This window comes from Orbicella franksi, chromosome 13 (assembly GCF_964199315.1).
Source record: "Orbicella franksi chromosome 13, jaOrbFran1.1, whole genome shotgun sequence".
NCBI lineage: Eukaryota > Metazoa > Cnidaria > Anthozoa > Scleractinia > Merulinidae > Orbicella > Orbicella franksi.
The window spans coordinates 23,853,620-23,877,314 of NC_138157.1; the positions used below are offsets into that span (position 1 = coordinate 23,853,620).

Here is a 23,695-nt window from a genome sequence, read left to right on the forward strand (position 1 = left end):
AATCATTTTCAATAAAGTCATTTAAAGTTCCAGTCCTAGCATTTAAATCACCAAGCAAAATGATTTTACCTTGTTTGGAATACTTGTGTCTTTCTTGTTCTAAAACGCTTAGGACGTCCTCACCTGCTTTTCGCTGAGACTGAAGTGGGGGTAAATAAACTGCCGCGAGATAAATGTCTGAATTTATACCAAAAAGCTGTCTTTTTAGGTGACACCAAATTATGTTTGGAGAGGCACTCTTTATATGAAAAACAAGGTCTGAATGTTTATTTTTTATCAAGACAGATACTCCGCCTTGACCTTGTTTACTTTTCGTGCTCCGTACGGTCGAGTGGACTATGGAATTCTGAAACATCAATGACTCATCTTTTGCCCATGTTTCTTGTAAGCAAATAATATTGAATTTTGATAGATTAGATTTAATTGATTTGATATTTAATTTTGTATTTAAAATGGTTTGATTGGTTGGTTTTAGCCTGGTTTTGAGTCCTTGAATATTCCATGAAATTATATTGAAAACATTATGTTGATTTAACCATGAAGAGTTCATTTGAAAGAAAGAAAATATATATATGAAGAAGCTAGTCATAAAAGGGGATAAGTGACGATTTTGGTTGCTTTTCTTTTTTCTTGCTCCAAATTAGCTGAATTTTTGCATGTGGTCTTCAATGTAATAGAAAAACGTGTTCCTGTATTTTTGCCGCTGGTTTTTGCTTCGCTTTATAAAGACGCCGCTAGGAAAACCGAGTGGTTTTTTGCATACGCAATATCCTGAAAACGAAGCAAAGTTTAGCGGAAAAACTACGGGACATTGCTAAACATACCTAAACAAAACTCTATGCGAAATTTGGAGCGTTTTCGACAAAGTTCACTTTTGATTAAAATACCTAACGCCCTTTTCCCACCGAGGCTGCAAATAAACGAAGCCGGGCCTTTGTTATGATAAACAGAGCCGATCCTTTGTTATAATAACCAAGCCAAGCCTTTGTTATAAGTCGAAGTCTCGCCTCGGTTTATCATAACAAAGGATCGGCCCGCCGCGACCGTAGGGACTTTGATCTCACTTAGAAAGCAGCAAAATGTCAATTTCACGCAACGTATAAGCTCAAAAATGTTAATTTTAGGTCAAAAAAGGTTTAAATGTTGATTTCACGTTAACGCGTGACGACAAGGAGGTTGATTTCACTTAGAAACCAGCAAAATGTCAATTTCACGCAACGCATAAGCTTAATGATGTTGATTTCAGGTCTAAATAGGTTAAAATGTTGATTTGACGTTAACGCGTGACGGCAAGGAGGTTGATTTCTCTTAGAAACCAGCAAAATGTCAATTCCACGCAACGTATAAGCTCAAAAATGTTGATTTTAGGTCAAAAAAGGTTTAAATGTTGATTTCACGTTAACGCGTGACGACAAGGAGGTTGATTTCACTTAGAAACCAGCAAAATGTCAATTTCACGCAACGCATAAGCTTAATGATGTTGATTTCAGGTCTAAATAGGTTAAAATGTTGATTTGACGTTAACGCGTGACGGCAAGGAGGTTGATTTCTCTTAGAAACCAGCAAAATGTCAATTCCACGCAACGTATAAGCTCAAAAATGTTGATTTTAGGTCAAAAAAGGTTTAAATGTTGATTTCACGTTAACGCGTGACGACAAGGAGGTTGATTTCACTTAGAAACCAGCAAAATGTCAGTTTTACGCAGCGCATAAGCTCAATGATGTTGATTTCAAGTCTAAATAGGTTAAAATGTTGATTTGACGTTAACGCGTGTCGGCAAGGATGTTGGTTTCACTTAGAAACCAGCAAAATGTCAATTTCACGCAGCGCATAAGCTCAATGATGTTGATTTCAGGTCTAAATAGGTTAAAATGTTGATTTCGCGTTAACGCGTGACGGCAAGGATGTTGGTTTCACTTAGAAACCAGCAAAATGTCAATTTCACGCAGCGCATAAGCTCAGTGATGTTGATTTCAGGTCTAAATAGGTTAAAATGTTGATTTCGCGTTAACGCGTGACGGCAAGGATGTTGGTTTCACTTAGAAACCAGCAAAATGTCAATTTCACGCAGCGCATAAGCTCAATGATGTTGATTTCAGGTCTAAATAGGTTAAAATGTTGATTTCGCGTTAACGCGTGACGGCAAGGATGTTGGTTTCACTTAGAAACCAGCAAAATGTCAATTTCACGCAGCGCATAAGCTCAATGATGTTGATTTCAGGTCTAAATAGGTTAAAATGTTGATTTCGCGTGAACGCGTGACGGCAAGGATGTTGGTTTCACTTAGAAACCAGCAAAATGTCAAATCACGCAGCGCATAAGCTCAATGATGTTGATTTCAAGTCTAAATAGGTTAAAATGTTGATTTGACGTTAACGCGTGACGGCAAGGATGTTGGTTTCACTTAGAAAAAAGCAAAATGGTAGGAGCCCATGATGGGCTCCTGAAAATGGTAATTTCACGCAACGTATAAGCTCAAAAATGCTGATTTCAGGTCAAAAAAAGGTGTAAATAAAAATAAAATGAAACAAATAAACATTTCAATAAGCACTTTTCCAAATACGGCAACGTCTTCAATGGCTAAAAAATCACGAGATAAAACATAGTTTTCGACAAACGCGATCGTAGCTTTATGTCACGCACCGCCATAACTTCCAAGTTGAAAATGCGCTGGTACCTCTTATGCCTGATGAGGATAACAACTTTGGTGGCTGTTTAGTTTTGGATTTAAGAATTTGATGACTCCACGTGAAAACGCTCTATAAATAGGACTGACAGATTAATAGATTAACCCTTCTGCGCAACGTACGGGTCTCCAAAACACTACAAATCATACCGATTTGAAATAAAATCAACGCAAACTGGATCACAGCTCTGTTACAATCGATCGCCACTTGCTGGCCATTATTATGTTTAAATCTAGTTACCAGTTCGAGAAACGTCCGCAGAACGTAATCGCAATGCATGCCGGGAAGGGTCTTTACACCTCGTGCGCGGGAAAACATGGCGGTCGATACAAGACAAATTTTATAAGTCTAAAACCAGTTCTCGCTTTCCAAACTTTGACGCTAGCAACGCTTGGCAAATGGGCCACAACTCACCAGAGGGTATTTTTCTTGGGCAAGAACTGCTCTTGGACTTTGCTACCTGGCTCGACCTGACTTCGAACGCCGATAACACGATTACGGTATATCAGCTGCCTTCGAAGTTTCAGAACACATTTTGATTCTTTAAAACGTGCTGATGACTTACGGGTTTATCCAGGCTTTATGATGCCTCTCAGCCACCAGGTAGGCATACAAGGTACTTTAAAACAATGCTTAAGATATTAGTTGACAGAGCTCTAATGCGGCACATCTCTTTTTTGTTTGATGGTATTTCGTTTGACGCTCGATCGATTCACGTGTTGTGTTCACGTCACAATAACCGGTGTAAACAATCCGTTCCCAGATTTCCGCTCTATATGCTGTGGGATTTGGTTTTGACTTCATACACTATAAACAGTCTGCCTGTTTGCTGTTCAACAAATAAACTCCTAAAGACATGGCTAGGAAAAGCCACGTTTTTTGCCTACGTTTTAACTCGAAAACAAAGCAAAAACCAGCGACAAAAATACAGAACCACGTTTTTCTATTACATTGAAGACCACATGCAAAAATTCAGCTAATTTGGAGCAAGAAAAACGAAAAGCAACCAAAATCGTCACATCCCCTTTTATGACTAGCTTCTTCATATGTATTTATACGATCAACAAAACCCGGAAAAAATAAATGTAAGCTTTGATAATACTAATAAGGAAATATAGTACTTACTGATTATCGGGGAAATATAAAACTAAATGTCTCACAAAAGTGTCTCAGTGTCATGATAAGGCTTACAGCTGCTTAACGTTTGCCAAGGCTTGTCAGCAGTAAGTTGATTAACTGTTGCGCTGGACTTGCGTTCCTCCACTGAATTTCGTCCTTTTCTGCGGTTCTGTTGGTTCCACAAGAATGGCTTTTCCTGAAAACGGCACTGTTTTGAGTGGTCTGAAGTGGTGTCGAATGAGTGTCCATTTTCTCTTGCCCATTTCTTCATAGAAGCAGCCAGATGTCCAAGGCCTTGTTTGTTGTAATGGATTCCGTCTCGTGTGAAGAAACCGGGGTCTTTCGCGTCTACCTCGAGGAATGCTGTATCCATCGACTTTATGTATTCATTAACTTCAGTTATTCTCGGACTGGGCGCATGGTGGTTGGGAGGAATTTCACAGAAGCATATTTTGGCGTTCGGAAATTTATCTGCAGACTTGATCTTTAAGGTGTTAAGTTTGGTTTTAATTTCAGCGGTTGTGTTATCTCTAATGTTTGTGCCTAAATGGTAGATGACGCATTTGACAGCTTCATTTGGTGTGGGCTCGTTGTTGATGTACGCAATGACTGAATCAAGTGTCGCGCCACTAAGAGATCCAATGCCCATAGCTAACCTTCCTCTATTTAGACCTCGAGTGTTTGAATCACAAAGACGATCGTATCTCCAACAGGCTTGACGTCTCTAAAAACTTTCTTTGTTTGTTCATTTTGGCCTGTAGTTTGAATATTTGCGTCTTCTTGTGGTGGCTGCGAATACTGTGATTTCCACTCTGGATTTTGAATATCACCTCAAGTTGCAAGCTCGCCTTCAAATAAATGTTCTTGTATAACGTTCGTTTCTTTTTCTAAATCCTTGACACGTTGCAGGATAGCTTCATTTTCCTTTAATAGCGTGCTGTTGTTTTGGCGAAGCTCGTCATTTTCGCTCTTGACTTTCTCGAGGTTTTCTTCCGATTCCCGAACAAGTGTATACACTTGCGCCATGTCCTCTGTCATTTTCTTCTTTAACTCCTGATACTGATTTACCTGATGTTGCAACTGATCTTCCAAAGATTTACGTGGTGTTTGTTCTCTTTTAATGTTCTCCTGGCAGCTTTCAACTTCGATTTTGTAACTGTTGAGTTCAGCTGTTAAAGATTTCATGCAATCATGGACGTGATCAAAATCTTGGAGCCTTAATGTCATGCTGTGCAATGTCTCCTTGATTGTAATATTTTCCTCAATAACCTTTTCTATTGAAGATTTCAGTGTTTCAAAAACTCTGTGGTCCTGATGACCAGGTGGAGTACTTGGGAGGCTTCGCCGTCGAGATTGGGGGGACGGTTGCTGTAGTTGAAGGTTTGGTCCGGTGGTTGTATGAGTGGTAGAGTTGTCACCGGCGACATCTTCGACATCGTCAGAGCCATTTGAAGCATTTAACTCTGCTAAGAGGTCATCTCTGTCTGGTGTGGATCGCCAGAACCTCCAGTTTGCCTTGCCGTTTCCACGCGCGCCTTTATGCATGGAAACACCTCTCGACACCATTCACCGCACTGGTTTCCTTGGATTAGAATACGGCAGGTTGTCAAATAAAAGGAAATTGTCATGTTTCCTATCTTGTCTGCCTTCTTGTTCATGGCGCCACGTGTGTTATCTGCATGTTCTTGTATTTGCGCCATCATCTTGGCTTGATAATCGCATTTGCTCCACTCTATATCGTGAGAAAGACTTTTGTAATGTTCGTCAATGTACTTCATCCACAACGATACGCCGTCTTTGTCGGTCATGTACGTTGCTGTCCTGTCACCATCATTATAAATGTTGAAATCGATTTCCTCGAACAAAGCTGTTTTAGATTGCTTCCCGCCTGGCATTTTCTCAATACAAAGATGTTAAATTGTACAGATGTTAAATTGTAGAACAGGTATCGCCTTTTACATGCTAAGTTCACTAATGTTGACTGCGACGGATTATTTCAACCGCCATGAGTGAGTGAGTGAGTGAGTGATGGTGAAAGATGTCTAGTGATGGTCAATGATGTCTAGTAATGGTGAATGATGTCTAGTGATGGTGAATGATGTCTAGTGATTGTGAATGATGTCTAGTGATGGTGAATTATGTGTAGTGATCATGAATGATGTCTAGTGATGGTAAATGATGTCTAGTGATGATGAATGATGTTTAGTGATGGTGAAAGATGTCTAGTGATGGTCAATGACGGATTGTGAATGATGTTTAGTGATAGTGAATTATGTCTAGTGATGGTGAATGATGTCCAGTGATGGTAAATGATGTTTAGTGATGATGAATGATGTCTAGTGATGCTAAATGATGTCTTGTGATGTTGAACTACTTGTAGTGATGGTGAATGACGTCTAGTGATGGTGAGTTATGTCTAGTGAAGGTGAATTATGTCTAGTGAAGGTGTGTGGGTAAGCTAGACCATTAATAGCAGCAGCAGCGAAACTAATTCTAGAACATTAATAAGTAACTTATGTTGTGTATAGTGTTTTCTGTACGGATATCATGTAAAGCAAATATTAATATTGTTGTGTATTTTAAAATGATAAAATTCCATATTTAAATAAAGGGTTTCATCCATCCATCCATCCATCATATGACGTAAAGTGATGGTGAGTGCTGTCTAGTGATGGTGAATGATGTCTAGTGATGGTGAATGATGTCTAGTGATGGTGAATGATGTCTAGTGATGGTGAATGATGTCTAGTGATGGTGAATGATGTCTAGTGATGGTGAATTATGTCTAGTGATGCTGAATTACGTCTAGTGATTGTGAATGATGTCTAGTGATGATGAATGATGTCTAGTTATGGTGAATGGTGTCTAGTGATGGTGAATGATGTCTAGTGATGCTGAATTACATCTAGTGATGGTGAATTATGTCTAGTGATGGTGAATGATGTCTAGTGATGGTGAATGATGTTGAGTGATGGTGAATTATGTCTAGTGATGGTGAATGATATCTAGTGATGGTGAATTATGTCTAGTGATAGTGAATTACGTCCAGTGATGGTGAATGATGCCTAGTGATGGTGAGTGATGTCTTGTGATGGTGAAGGACATCGAGTGATGGTGAATGATGTGTAGTGATGCTGAATTACGTCTAGTAGTGATTGTGAATGATTTCTAGTGATGGTGAATTATGCCTAGTGATGGTGAATGATGTCTAGTGATGGTGAATGATGTCGAGTGATGGTGAATTACGTCTAGTAGTGATTGTGAATGATTTCTAGTGATGGTGAATTATGCCTAGTGATGGTGAATGATGTCTAGTGATGGTGAATGATGTCGAGTGATGGTGAATGTGTCTAGTGATGGTGAATTATGTCTAGTGATAGTGAATTATGTCTAGTGATGGTGAATGATGCCTAGTGATGGTGAGTGATGTCTTGCAATGGTGAAATACGTCTAGTGATGGTGAATGATATCTAATGATGGTGAATGATGTCGAGTGATGGTGAATTATGTCTAGTGATAGTGAATTATGTCTAGTGATGGTGAATGATGCCTAGTGATGGTGAGTGATGTCTTGCGATGGTGAAAGAACTGTCTAGTGATGGTGAATTACGTGTAGTGATGATGATTTATGTCTGGGGATTGTGATTTATGTCTGGTGTTGCTGAATTACGTCTAATGATTATGAATGATGTCTAGTAATGATGAATTATGTCTAGTGATGGTGAACGATGTCTAGTGATGGTGAATGATGTCTAGTGATGATGAATTATGTCTGTTGATGGTGATTTATATCTGCTGATGCTGAATTACGTGTAGTGATTGGGAATGATTTCTAGTGATGATGAATGATGTCTAGTGATGGTGAATGATATCTAGTGATGGTGAATGATGTCTAGTGATGGTGAATTACGTCTAATGATTGTGACTTTTATCTAGTGGTGCTGAATTACATCTAGTGATGGTGAATTATGTCTAGTGATGGTTAATGATGTCTAGTGGTGGTGAATGTCTTGTGATGTTGAATGATGACTAGTGATGCTGAATTACGTCTAGTGATGGTGAGTGATGTCTAGTGACGGTGAATTATGTCTAGTGATGGTGAGGGATGTCTAGTGATGGTGAAGGATGCTAAGTTATGGTGAATGATGTCGACTGATGGTGAATGATGTCTAGTGATGGTGAAGGATACTAAGTTATTGTGAATGATGTCTAGTAATGGTGATCATGAGTGAGATTATGAAGTCTGTTTATAGTGAACAGTGTCTAATAATGTCAAATGATATATATTGATGTGTAGTCTTGTTTAGTTATGTAAAGTTACGTTTAATGACTTCAAATGAGATGTAGTTCCATATATGGTAGTGGGATTTTTATGAGTTTTCTTCAGGGTCAGTACAAAACCTGGACCCTTTTGATCTGGACCCTCTACTGGACCCCCTTTTGGACCCCATCTGGATCCCTTTTGGACCCCTTCTGGACCCTCTTCTCGACCCCCTTCTGGACCCCCTTCTGGACCCCCTTCTGGACCCCCTTCAGGATCCCCATTTTGGACTCCCAGATAAGAACCGCAAGAGTGACCTCACCCGAAAAAGATGACATCTCGGATTTGCACCTGTTTTCCATCAAGCGGTGTCAGGACCCTCTGACCACCTATTTTTTCTTCCCGAAAGTACGGACTCTATTTAATCATGGGCAAAACTTGGAGAAATAATGAATTCACACAGCCTTGGGAATAATATGATGGCTGCAGCCGTGGTTAACTAAGTCTATTTTTAGAAACCTGCTTAAAATTCCTAAATAACTTAACTCGGTTAAAGGTTGGTTATGACAAAACAACAGGGTTTTATATATTATGAGTGGTCGCTTTGAAATTGGTTATGAAGTGCTGTGAACTCAATTGATGTCATGATGTGGATCAACCAACAAAATGACAGACTTTGAGAGCTATAGTCTTTCACTTTCGTGATTCTTTTTCTTTGTTTTCCTGTCCTTCAGTTTCTTTATATTCACGGCTAAGGCAATCTCTCTTCCTTCTCATGTGCACTATACATGAATTTCCAAGGCAGTTCTTTCGAATATGGTGTTGATTTTGTGTGGACGTCAGAGTGTTCTCCGCTGCCGTTGTATAAATGGTCCTCAAATTTGACTGGAATCCTACCATGCATGACTTTTATCCCCGGGCTTTTGTAGAGAGCACCTCCGAATGAGCATTAAGTTCTTCATTTATGCAAAAAGAAACACTCGCGTTGGAGCATCTTTATCAATAGAGAAGCATGAATTATGGCATCTAGAAACTGTGAAATGCTCTCAGTCCACAGCTATTATGTTTGGAAAATGCACTTCACTTAAAATTGTTCACGAGTTCATTCGTTCATATGCATTTCTTGCCATTTTAACGAACTGCTACTTCCCTTTGACGTACTCTAGTGTTCTTTGCAGAGGTCGATTAAAATTTATCCTTCTAAGGTGAATGACCGCTTCCTGTTCAGGCCATAGTTGTGAAGGTTCCCTGCAAACTTGACTGATATGGTATAGCCAACACATAATAAATTAGAAAAAACTAGAAATCTGCTCTAGTAATACAACTGTTTCAAACTGTTGTTACAACTCGCAATGTTCAGTACAAGATTATGCACTTGTTTGTGTTACAGTGAACAACAACTTACATACAGACCGTGATGACTGACACATTTTACAAAAAAGCCAATGCACGGCACTGATAAGAGACCACTAACCTGGTTTACACCACGCAGAAAGGTGGTTTAAAATTAACCTAACTCCGTTAAAAAATTTATTGTTCTTCAATTGATTTCCATGGTCACCATTAACCTGGTTTAAGTTCAATGAACTCAAGATTTTTCGGTAGCCCAGTTAATCGTAATTGATTAATTAGAAATAATCTGCTTAACTCTCACAGTGCAGCCACAGCCATTATATTATTCCAGACACAACGCTGCGTGAAATCATTGTTTTCTTCACATCTTGCTCACTGATTAAATAGACTTCATCGTGTTATGTTCTAAGTTTAATTATTTAAATTAGGAGCTCATATTTTCTAGAAGAAAAAATAGGGGGTCCAGATGGGGGTCCAGAAGGGGTCCACATGGGGTCCAAAATGGGGTCCAGTAGGGGGTCCAGATTGAGGGGTCCACATTTTGTACCGACCTGTTTCTCCATTTGATGTATATAAGACACGGATTTATAACTAAGATTCAAGGCTAATTATCGCGAAAAAATGCATTGCTACCCTCATTTTTCTTTGTGGATTCCAATAGCTCTTGCAAAGATCTACTTTTTCCGCATGGTCCTAACCTGGCCCAAAACCTTTGTATTTAATAGGTGCTGTACTGAAACATGTCCTTTAATTTAGTAAACAGACTTTATGAAAGGTTCAATAATGTCAAAAGTAACAAAAGTGCAATGGCTGGCTCACTACATGTGAGTCACTTAATTTTTGCGCCGTGTTATGTTAGCGATACTTATTGTTCGTGTCACTTTAATTTCGCGATTTTTTTTACATGTAAATCGCAAAATTTTGCGAAATTGATGTTTCAAGAAAGTATCACATAATAAGGTATTCAAACAGCAAATCAACTTTTTGTTGTTAATGATCTTCTGACCTTCGATACTGTTTTGGTGAATCAAAAGAAAACACAAACCAAGCAGTCAGTGTTCACAGCAGATGTTGAGCAACATGACCATGGCCTAATATGCCCATCAGATATCCAAACACTGTCACAGTCATGATTTTCTTTGTTGAAACTTGATGAATTATTAATGCTTTGAGAAATAAAATTATCAAGTTGTTTTGTAGCTTGGCAGCTATTGCACCATTCATCATGATTTGTGACCTTGACACATTGCAATAATTAAGTTGTAGTTTGAAGACTTGTTAATAATGAGATTTTTGAATGTCCTTTTGATTTCATACATGTATGTATTATTTTATGTCAGCTGACTAGGAATGTTGTATGAAAATAATTAGGGACCCTTCGGTTGTCAGTTGTGTAGGGTGGTAGACTATCCAAGTGATCTAACAATGTTTCAAGATGATCTAGATAGTTTGTGTACCTGGAGCCAACACAACAGGATGACCTTCAATGTTAAGAAATACAAGTTGATGCACATTACCCAGAAGAAACAACCATTCAGATCTAGTTTCACCCTAAATGAATCGCTCAAAGAGGAAGTTTATGAGTTCCGTGACCTTGGTTTGCCTACTAACCATCATCTTTCTTGGAACTCTCATGTAGATGCCATTACAAATAAAGCTAATAGAATTTTAGGCCTGCTTAGAAAAACTTGTAGAGGTTGGAAGGACATCGAAACCCTGAAGGTGCTGTATTGCACGTTGGTGAGATCGCAAGTGGAATATGGATCAGTGGTGTGGTCGCCACACACCGCAAGAAACATTGACAAGCTTGAGCGCATACAGCGGAGGGGAATAAAATTTATTCTCGGAAAACAGAATTTTACCCATGACGAGCGCCTGAAATGTCTTAATCTGGTTTCGCTTGAAAAGAGGTGCTATCTTTTTGATGTCACATTTTTGTATAAGGCTTTAAATGGATACTTGAATGTGAGGGAGTGGTCTCATCCGTAAACTTTTATGTGCTATTTCTGGTGACCAGTAAATAAAATGTAAGAAATCAATGCATGGATAAATATTGGGGACCCATATAATGTTTTAGGTATTAGGTAACTACATGTATGTGTGTACTAAAAACTTTATTGTCTGCAATCATTCAGAGTTCAGTGACTGCTGCAGTTATTTTGAAATAAATGGAAATCTTGGTATTATAATCATCATCAGATTAGCGCCATTGCATTTATGATCCAGTTTTAACTATTTGGTGTTCCTTGATACTTGGAAGCTGTAAAATTATATTTTGCAAATATTGGGCATTGCTGAATACGTATTTGTAGGCAATGGGTGGGTGATCCCTGGGTGATCCCTTGAGTGGCCTTGAGATCAGAAAAGCCCAAGCTAAAGATCAAAATCTTGAGTCACGCTAAATTTGATAACGTTTTCTATGAGACAGGTGAAATTGCTGGAAGCTGATATTGAACATTTCTGTGGCAGAAGGCAATCCATAGTATCGAGTAGTAGGAGTTGAGACAGAATTATGAACTTTTGGAAATCAAAGGGAAATTCACTTTGGGTGTGCGAGAAGATTTTTATGAGCATAAATTGAATGGAAGCTTTAAAATTTAGCCTTACAGGCCAAAATTTTGAGCTTGTTCTTTTGCTCAACACAAAGTACAAAATGAAAGCGAATCGCAAGCAAACCAGAATGAAACTCACAGCAAGCGATCTGTAGACAAGTGTTGACCATAAATAGAGAGCTTACCTTGTTTCAGTCATTGTTAATTTATATAAAACATCATGAAATGTCTAATATGGTTCAGGGCCTTGTTATTTATAAAGGTTTTCCACATGAACGGGGTTAGGGCTGAACATTTAACTATGCATTGTATATCTCTCTTCTGTTTGTATTTATTTACTCATTATGTATAGTGGAAATACCAGATAAACATTGATGGAACAGTGGCAGCTTACCGTTTACCATACCTTCTTGCTGGCAGTGGTTTAGTATTCAAACAGGAATCACCATATTATGAACACTTCTATGGGGAACTTCAGCCTTGGATACATTATGTGCCTTTCAAGAGGGATCTAAGTGACTTAGAAAGACAGTTAAAGTGGGCCATGGCCAATGATGAGAAGGTAGTAATAAACTATATGTATACAGTATCACTTCTTAAAGCAAAAATATTAATAATATTAAAAATCAAAAACGGGGTCACTCTTGGATCAGAACTACAGTACAGCCCAAAAATAATGCACGCGCAAGAACTTCTTTTTGCGTCCGCAAGCCGTCAACTTCTTGCGGCTTCTTGCGGGTCGCTTGCGCTTGGATCCTGCAAGACGCAAGAACTTCTTTGCGGTTAGGAGTTAAAACCGCAAGAACTTCTTTGCGGTTGGATTTTCGATACGCAAGAACTTCTTTGCAGTAGGATTTTCAACCGCAAGAACTTCTTTGCGCTAACATCTTAACACGCGAAAATCCGTATCAAGACAGTACCGTCTTGGCGACGGGTTCTAAAAAACACAACTATTAAACAGACACAAAGAAAAAAAAAACAGAACTAGCGCCGCACTTACCGTAAGAAGCATTAAAACGACAAATTCTTAACTCTTGACAATTTAAACTCTAAAGTTCAGTTCAGACAATGAACTTTTCATGAGTCTAACTTAATTCGAATTTGGACCGATGCCCGGGAACGGTCAAAGAAAAAGTAATGAACGGATGCGCGTTTAATGAAACTTCGAATTCGTTGATCGGCGTGAGCTGCTGTTTACATGTTCTACAAAGCTGTATTTCAACCCATCAAAACGTAAACAAATATAACAGAAGAAGTTGGTTCTCAGCCGTACCGACTAAAAAACAAATCGTCGACCTTACTACGTATACGGCTACCGTTACACAAGAGATCTTGGGAAGCTTCTTAATGATGTGACTAATATTATAAGTTCTAAAGTGTAAGCCATATAAAATCTAAACGCTGTTGAGGTCGTCCTTGGAGAGAGTTTTCGTTCGCGAATAAATCAGTCGGTTGATTTGATCACTGACAGTGGGTAGACTTTGGTCACGTGCTAAGCAACCTGTGAATCGAGAGTGTCTCAAAATAACTTTACAGATTGAGACACATATAAGGCCTTTGGCTTTTTGTTGGTTTATAATTATTTTCATCAGTTTAGTAACAGTACATTTTTTATCGGTTGGTTCTGAATTAGATACTGGGTTCACTTTGTTTTGCTTTTCAGCGACATGGAGGAAATTTTACTGTTTACAATTGTTATTACGATGTGTCCCGGAGTCCCGGACCCGCGGTGTGAAAGCAGCGCGAAATGAGCTTATTTGAAATGGCTTTTTCTGTCCGGAACAAAGGTTAAAAAAACACATATTTACTGGAAGTAGCTTCCAATTGTGACCCAAATATTGAAACAAGCAAGTTTCTCAGTCGGCGAAAACAAGCACAGGAGGACTACATGCATGCATGACAAAAGCGTGACTTTTCACGCATCAGTAATGTTTGAAGAGTTTATGCAAATTCAAGGCGTCACAACATGATTGTTATCAGTGCATGCTGTCTTGAAAGATTTCGTTCAATGGGATTCTCTTCGAAATAAGAGGAATGCATAAGGCAAACTCATGAGATTTCGCTGTTCAGAAGATCATTTATGTGCTTATCACAACCATAGTTATACCGGTAATGTTTTACCGCATTGCAAACAGGGTAGAATTTACGAAGTTCGCTTCCATAGGCGACTTTCAAGTTTCCTTGATTACCGTTTGTTTAGAAACACAAAATATATTTTCTGCAAGGGCTTTTCGCCTGTAATACTCACTCTGCGAAAACATCGTAATACACACGCTGTCTTTGCGGTTCAGTGTGCGATTTGAACGAAAGTTGTCGTCGCTCACATATCCGCAAGAAGAAGACAACACTTCTGAATGATAATGAATTTTGCATTCAGAAGCAAAAAGCGTTGGAACCCAGACTAACTACATCGTAGTTCGATTTTTCTACGTGGACTGTTTCTTCATGAGCTTCATTATTTGGAGACGTTTTGTGATTGTCACATAATCTGCCAGCAGACTGTTCAAGTGATCGAAGGGCTTTTTTCTCAGCTGTTGGAAATATATCTCTTCCCACTGCAGTGACATATCTTATGGATAACATTGCGAGCAAACGCTGAGCATTTCGACCACCACATGGCACTTATAAACGAACAGACTGTTTGACCTGCAACAACTTCTTGCGCCTTCTTGCGGCTTGCGGTAAGATTCATAAGTTCTTGCGGCTTCTTGCGGTTAGATTTTCAACTTCTTGCAGCTTCTTGCGGTTAGACTTTCAACTTCTTGCGTTTCGAATGTTCTTGCGGGTAAACCGCAAAAACACGAGATTTTTACTTCTTGCGGCGGTTTGCGTGTTCTTGCGCCACTTCTTGCGCGGGCATTATTTTTGGGCTGTACTGTATGATTCACCTTTGGCTGCACTGCAGTTCATAGAGTTGCTCTTTCCTGTAACAATAAAAAGTCATTAATAACTACATTTTTTGTATTCAGTATGATTATGTTGAGTTCGTTGAAAGCAAATGGAAACGATAATATTTTTACTATGATATGTTACTATGGCAATATGAGAACTTTCCAAAATGTTTGCAACCAGAAACTTTTACCTGCCAACCCATATAGCTATGGACCTTGCCAAAGTTCAAAATAACTTTTCCGTGAAGGAACAGTGTGAAGGTGTCCCTTTCAAGCTTTAAGTCCAGCGTGACTTCAAAGCCCTACCAACAGGGGGTGGATGGAACCCTTACCTTCAGTTTTCACTGTAATATAACACACTTAACTTGTTTAGCATTAGATAGATATCCCTTCTCTTACTCTATAAGGTACATGTAACACATTTCCTGTTGGTAATTACATCATTATGTCTGCCATCTTGGCTTTCACTATATTTATGCAGTAATGCACAAAGTCGGAAAACAAAAATCATCATTTATTGATTTGTGCAAAATTAACCATGAATGTAGCCTGAAATGCCAGTCCTCTCCCACCCTCAGCCTAATACCCATGCAAGAAACGCCTGAATGCTGAGTGTTATAATTCCATCCGCTGACATCATGTTCTAATTTATGACAATTTTTCATAAATTGTTTTTTTCAAACAAGACAACGTTCATTTTACATTAATGCATGCTAATCTGTAATTTGGAGTGATTTAATGTAGAGATGTACTCCATTAAGATATGAGAAATTGTCATAAAGTCATTTCATTTTGAACTTCAATCTGTGCACTGCTGGAAACCTGATGAAGCAGAGTTTATTCTCAACAGGATCTGTAATGCAATGGCGGTTGGACGTGTGTTACGGCCGCTCGTACTTATTTGCCTAATTTCGTTGTTCTCAAAACATTTTCATCTAAATTCAAGGAAAGAATTTGTTTCTGAAGGTAATACGCTGGAATACTTCTATACTAGTCAAGCCCTTGCATCTGCAACGGTCTCAGCTCATGGTATTTCTCGTCTGAAGCCGAGACGCTCACCAACACCTTCACATACTTCATTGTGCTCTGCTAAAATCAGTACAGCGATTAAGCTTATAAACTATGCTTTATTTGCTGAGCTTTTGTTCCTGAACGGATCTGACATATTGCCAAATCCTGGGCCCGTTCAAAGCATTGCTGGTGAGCACACATGTCGAAGTGCTGAGGTTTGGCTGGCGCCGCCATGTTGTTCCTGTCGAAGAGTTATTGGACAGGAGTCGAATTCCATTCTCTGCGCTTACTGCGATGGTTACTTCCACCATGACTGCGTCTCCGACCTGGACCTGATGCTTCAACTCGAATTTCCCGAATGGATTTGTAACGGATGTCTTTCCGTGTCTGACAATGATTCTTTATCAGGTGGAGAAAGCTTTGTAGAAGGTTTCTACTTGAATGACTCAACGGTGTCAGAAAGTGAAACAGTTGACAGTACAAGGGATAACAGTGGATCATATTTCAAGTTACCACTACCAACAAAGGGATTACAATTTGGTCACTGGAATATCAACTATCTGACTGACAGTAAGTTTGAACAGATAAAGTTATTACTGGTTAATAATTCGAACTGTCTAGATGTTTTCTTCATTACAGAAACATTTCTCAAACCCTCAGTCTGTGACTCATTGTTTGAAATACCAGGTTACACATTACTTCGTAAAGACCGTCCTGACAAGGCCGGTGGTGGAGTGGCAGTGTATTGTAAAGACAGTTTGACTTTTAAGCCACGCTTCGATCTGGAATGCAATTCAGTAGAAATTTTGTGGCTTGAGCTGTGCCCCTACAAATTCAAATGATCTATGTTGTTTGCTGGTTGTTATTGCCTGCCGTCAAGTACCAAAGTAGATGATAAGAAGTTTGAAGAATGTATTGAAACAGCATACTTAAGTGCCAAGGAAATAATCCTAACTGATGACTTCAATATAAATAATTATGATTGAAGGAAGCCCAAGAAAACACATTCTGATGAAAGGATTAAAGACCATGCACTTTGACCAGCTAACAACTGCTGTTACAAGACCTGTGAGTAGAACTTGTTTGGATCACATTTATGCAAATAGGAGCAAGAATATTACGGACGTTTTAGTGTTAAGTTATGCTCTTTCAGACCATCTACCAACTTTTGCGGTGCGGAAATATTTTAAACAATCAAAACAAGACAAGCAAAAGCACAAAGCAAACATAAAAGGCATTGATGACAAAGCATTCAAATCTACTCTTGCCAACTTCTTTCTTTTCTTTTTTCTACTTCCAATTTCTTAAGGTCACCGAGCAAAAGATAATTTCAGCAGCGGCAGATATCGCGGATTATCTCAATCTCCGCTTTACAACTGTTGCAGATAAAGTGAAACAATCCCTCCTGACCGCTAATGGTTGTAATCTTGATAAACTTAAACAGTTTGGTGGCGAAAGGCTACCTTCAGAATCACAATTCACTATACCTCCAATGACAACTGACATGGTAAAGGTATATTTACTGAAAATTCCAGCTAATAAAGCAACCGGAATTGATGGCATCAGTTGCTCTCTCCTGTGCCTAGGCATCAAAGAACTTGCACCTTCAATAGCAAAGCTCATCAACCTATCGCTTTCATCAGGAACGTTTCCTTGTCTTTGGAAAAGAGCCAGAGTGACTGCCCTTCATAAAGCTGGTGATATGGATGATGTAAACAACTATAGGCCCACTTCAGTACTTCCGGTGCTGTCTAAAATCATCGAACGTCATGTGCATGACCATTTGTCTGAATATCTAAATGTTCATGACCTCATCTATAAGAACCAGTCTGGATTTAGAAAGCAGTACAGCACGGAGATGGCGCTTGCTTATATAGTTGATACTCTGTTCTTCAGTCTAGATAAAAACCATATTAATGGTATGTTCTAGTAGACTATAAGAAGGCTTTTGACATGGTGGATCATGTGACTTTGTTTAGCAAGCTTGAAGCCTACAAACTAGATAGGAACACTTTACTTTGGTTCAAGTCATACCTAACCGATCGAACTCAATTTGTATCATTCAAAGGAGAAACGTCGATGGTGAGGAGTATCACAGCGGGTGTGCCACAGGGTTTCATATTGGGTCCCTTACCTTTTGTGCTGTGTATCAATGACTTACCTTCACATGTCCACACACAGTTGGACATGTTTGCCGATGACACCACCCTCCTCGCTTCTTCTGATTGTGCTAATGTTGAAGAACTTAAGAACACACTCTCCAGTGAGGTCTCCAATGTCAACGAGTAGGCAACTAACAACAAACTGCCACTTAATTGTTCCATGAAGACAATGTTAATTGATGGACTGCGCTTACGGAAACGTTTGAGTAATGAAGGTTGAAAGCTTGAGATAGAGCTCGAAGGAAGCACATTAGAGCAGGTTGAGAACGTTAAACTGCTCGGCCTTGAACTTGATGAAGAACTCAGTTTTGATATTCATATTGACTCTTTATGTGAGAAGATATCGAAGCGTATTGGTATACTCAACAGAATCAAGGCTTATCTTCCAAGAGCAGAGCGTACACTTTATTATAATTCTTTAATTAAGCCATTGATATTATATTGCAGCGTAACATGGACAAGCTGCTGCAGCCACGACAACATAAGTAAGATATTCAGGCTGCAAAAACGCTGTGCTCGTATTATACTTGATGCCCAACAGCGCCATAGCACTGTAGATCTATTTAATACCTTAGGATGGGTACCATATTACATCGAGACTGATTTAAAAAGATGTACAATAACTCATAAAAGGATTATGGGTGCTTGCCTGTTATACATAAACGATTTATGAAGACTAAATAACAGCCAGCACAATAGGAATACACGGGGTGCTAATTTTACTATTTTACCGAAAAGATTTATTAGAGCGAAAGAGGGAGGTCGCACGTTTTCTGTAACGACTATTAAATGTTGGATTCGCCTCCCCCTTAAGCTGCGCGCCTCTTCATCTGTAAATATCCTTAAGAACGCTTTGTACAAGCATTTTAAATTAAGTCAGCTCAAGAATAAGATTTTTACTCCTTTTTTAAATAATAATTTTTAGATTGCGATATTTTAGTGAATCTTTGATTATTGTTTATATAGTCCTGCTGTTAAGAGCCAAAAATAACCAGAATTGTTCGTTTTTTGATAAAAGCATGAAACTTCGCAGGATTACTAACTTCTATAAGGTAAACATTTTCTGATATGGAACCATCCCCAATTTACCCCGAGAACCATGCTACGTGCATGTCAAAAAATTACATATTAGGCCCCTACATGGGAACGAGGCTGAGTTAAAATGCTTATTTCTAAGCTTTCTCCGGAGTTCTTTGCCTAGATTTCTTGCCTTTTAATATAACAACAACATATAAAGTATCTGGGAGTCTAAACATTTGTCATGTGATTAGTCACGTGACCATTATTTTCAATAGACAAAATAATATCGCATTAATACGATTAATAATTTTTTTCTCTTCTTCCTCGTTTTTCCTCGCAAATAAAAAGAAGTAATCATTTTGAACATTACACATAGAGTCATCAGAGATTCAAACTTGGAAACTTGTGTTTCGGCATGTACAGTGTCATATTGGGGCTCTTCATCAAATCGAGGCATACACAAGGCATGGATCTATGTTGGCTATTGAGGTGATTTGCTTAAGGTGGCTCACTATAATTTAACGATTGCACGCGCGCATAGGACAAAACCTCAAGTAATCTGCACGTGCTCAAAGGAAAACGTCAGTGTTTTTCGATTTTTGTGACGTCAACATGAGCACAAAAAGTAAAACTGACTGTGAATTTTCTTGCGTTTCCTTCGGTACATTTTTTTTAATATGGCTCAGTTGTAACCACATACAATACCCTATTTTTGTTAAAATCTGTCAGAGCTAACTTAATATATTTAGAAGAATGAAAAATTACAGAATATTGGAAAAAACGGTCTGAACAACCTTGACTTTTTATCAATTCAAAATGTCACGCAATATCATTTCCAAGATGTGGCAAAGTATATTACAAACATTTTACCGAAAGGGAGTATAAATATTAAGGAGTTTAGGCCAAAATGAGGAATATATCTGCCTGTCATTAGATGAGGTGTTGCCATAGTAACGGCCTTAATCCAAAAATTGACAACCAAAAAATAAGCCTTATTTTAGCGGTACCCATACTGGTAAATCTCTACAGGGAAAACTTTAAGAGAAATTAACTAAGTTTCCTTTTCTAACTCGCGCTCCATAGGAAGGGTGTTCGTAAATACTCTAGGGAGCCACCTTAAGGACGTTTGCACTAATTGTTTCTGCTCATCCTTACTGGGCATGCAATTCACAAGTCACGTCATGCATAAGAGCACGTGCTAAGTAATAAAATAAGCAATGATAGGACAGATGGCTATTGCTATAGCTTTACCTGGATTTAACGATCTTGGAGGTTCGGTGACCCCTACTTTTCTTTCCAGAAACAGATTTTATTTACCATTATCTCCACATTGTCCAAAAATGAACAAAAAATCAATGTGGGAAGTAAAAAAGATTTCTGTCCATGGGACGTCGGATCCTGCCATCTTGCGGCTGCAAGGCGTGTGAAACTATGGTCGCTAAATGCGAACTTGTTCTTTAAGGAACCTCACGAGTTAACTAAATTCACTTAATAGGTCCGCTGAAACAATATTTGGCAGAGAACATTTTATTTCAAAGACTACTTGCAATATTTTTGGGCTTACAGACACTGTGGCCTTATTCTCTAATGAAGCCCAATTTTTTCAGATTTGGGGTGTTCTTTCAGGCATGTTCTCTCCAAAACAAAGTCGGGTAACCCCCATTTTTTTTACATTTCTGACATAACTAACTCATCATGTTACAGTGGTAAAAGTCTCAGAAAAAAATCAATGTTGGAAAATTTTCGCACGAAAGTCTGACTTAACGGGATATAACTAATTTTGGTGCGGAACTCATGGGAAAACTGTTGATTGGTTTAAATTATATTTGACTAATCGCACACAACGGTGCTCCGTTAATGGCTTTCTCTCTGACTTAGCCACTCTTAAATGTGGTGTGCCACAGGGAACCATCCTTGGTCCTCTTTTATTTCTAATTTATATTAACAATTTGCGTAACTGTTTCTATCGTTTAGCGTACCTAGAATGCATGATGATGACACTAACATCACTTATGCTGGTTCTGATTTGCATCTGATTCAGTTTAGTCTATCTCACGACCTTGAAAAGCTAAGCAAATGGCTTGTGTCTAACAGACTTCCCTTGAACGCTACAAAATGGGAATTTATGTTGATCGGCTCCAGGCAAAGATTAAGTACTCTATCTGATACACACGAACTCTCCATTGATAATGTTCCAATTGAACAAGTTTCCTCTGTGAAATCACTTGGAGTATATATCAATGAAAATCTAACGTGGCATTCCCACACTGATAAACTGTGCAAAAAGATTGCTTAGAACTGCAATTGGAGCCCTAAAGCAAGTTAAGCCATGTGTGCCTCAATCTACCCTACTCTGCATATACAACTCACTAGTTCAACCTCACTTTGATTACTGCAACCTAGTCTGGGGTAATTGTGGCAAAACATTATCTAACAAGGTACAAAAACAACAAAACTGTGCTGCATGAGTAATAACTTCATCAGGCTATGACATCAATTCCTTGTTTCACAAACTCAGCTGGAAAGACTCGCAATTTCAACATCAAATTCAGAAAGCCCTAATTAATGCATGGTTTTCAAGTCTTTAAACGGTCTGGTTCCCGAATATCTCACTTCTAAATTTGTAACGGCAAATGAATCAAATTATGCTCAGAAGGACTCGGTTAACAAACTTGTTGTTCCCTTTCCGAGAACTAACTACATGAAAAATAGTTTTACAGCGGCGCAACCCTTTGCAACAGCTTACCCTGTAACATTAGAGAGTTTGGTTCATTAAGTCAATTTAAATGCTTTCTCTATCGTAATTCTTAAACACACGGCATTCATGGAAATCAGGTTTATAAGTAGAATATTGTTGTAAGTTATTAACATATGCTTGAAGACTAATCTTAATTGTACCGGTTTGTGCAGTTGTGGTGGAAATTGCAACTAAAAGAACCTTTATTCAGCTAGTGTTTTTAAAGACAGGCATAGGAACGTTATAGCCAATGAAAGCTGTTTTTCAAAACATTTCCTTCAGACCAAAAAGTTTAGCAAGTGTTTATTGTAACATACCTGATCTATTCCGGCATATATGAAAGTCTCAAACGCGAAATAGAAGGTGTCTCAATCACACCAAGCAAGTAACTCAAGAAAATCATGTCAATGAAACCTATATAAATTGACTCTGTATCTCGGCCTCAATTTGATGCATAGTTCTGATATTACGTTTTTGGTACATCCCGAACATACATTTAAGGTTTGAATTTCCTACTCTAGACAATAGAATTTACATTGCAAATGATAAAATTGGCATGTAAAAAATGGTAATGATTTCATCAGTGCCTATTGTTGGTAATCGAAAATAATGCTCACGTGACTATCACGTGACATAATTTAAGACTCAAAAGCACTGGTTAATTTGTTGTTGTATTAAAAAAGCAAGATACTAGGCATAGTAGTCCCAGAAGGCCAAAATAATCGGTATTTTGCATCAGCCTCGTTTCCATGTAAGGGCCTTGTATGCTATATTTTTGACATGCGCATTCCATGGTTCTGGAAGCAAATTTGGCATGGCTCCATATTAGGAAATATTTGTCTTATAGAGGTTAGCAACCCTGCCAAGTTTGATGCTTTTATCAAAAAACGAACAATTTTGTCCCTTAACAGCTGGACTAATAGTAGATTTTTAACTTTTAGTACATTTAAGAGGGCACAAATTTATTAGTTGATAAACTATTATGTTTCACCCTCGATAAATAAAGTTTTAATTTGATTTGATTTGATTTGAACAGTCCTAGTGAACCCTAGTATGTGGCAGGAATCTTCCTTTTCTTTCATCCCACAATGCAGCACAGAATAGTACTTTATTCCAGTTTATACAGGAATGTTAATTTTTTTCAGCTGTCAAATGACATATTGCACTAAGAAAGTCAGGAAATCCATTCAGGAGAAATACTTTGAAAAAGATCATACACTGAAAACCAATTACGGCAAAGTAATTACACCTCAACTACTAGACATAAACAGAGGAACTTCCTAAAAAAAACAAATCATTCAGCTTGGATACCTCTACATAATGTTTTTCTTAACTTAAAATGTTAATCTAAGGAATCAGGTCAGGAAAAGAGGACAAAAATTATTTAAGGGCATTTATGGCATAGCAGTAGAACGTGATACTAAAAGATTAATAATTAACTCATGCTGCATTACACCTTTGCCAGCAACACCTACAAGTAATCTGACAGCCCTTATCTCTTTCTAACCAATACGCAACTTGGATCTATCCTGCACAACGTACGACTGTTTAGGAATCCCCTGCCTCAGCAAACACAGTCCATAGGGTCTCCCTTGTAAATAGGGCTTGAGGATGCCTCAGAATGGTTTTTGTTGTACCCAGACATGTGGCTAGCACTTGGCGGCACTTCTTGGGAGGCTGGCAGTGCCACTCAACTTCTTTCTCAAGCAGATATCTCTTACAAAGTTAGTGCCTCTCTACAAAGTTAGTGCCTTTGTAATATCTCTTACAAAGCTAAGCTCCTACAAAGTTAGTGCCATTGTCACTCAAGATATCTTTACAGGCACCGTGAATGCAGATAAAATGGCACAGAACTTGAATCAATGCTCCAAAGTATCTTTTGGTAATCATGAAGTGGTTTT

General features: G+C 38.5%; 1 protein-coding gene across 3 annotated transcripts in view; it reads left to right on the forward strand.

Moving 5' to 3' along the window:
- Positions 1–23,695, forward strand: part of LOC145464958 (protein O-glucosyltransferase 2-like) — a 176,052-nt gene that overhangs the window by 114,906 nt on the left and 37,451 nt on the right. For 2 of the 3 annotated variants that reach the window (XM_081448770.1, XM_081448771.1), the window contains exon 7: positions 12,326–12,535. The exons of the other annotated variant lie outside the window; for it this stretch is intronic. In XM_081448770.1, the coding sequence (XP_081304896.1) occupies positions 12,326–12,535 (210 nt within the window). The remainder of the gene's footprint in view (positions 1–12,325; positions 12,536–23,695) is intronic. 3 annotated transcript variants of the gene reach the window in all.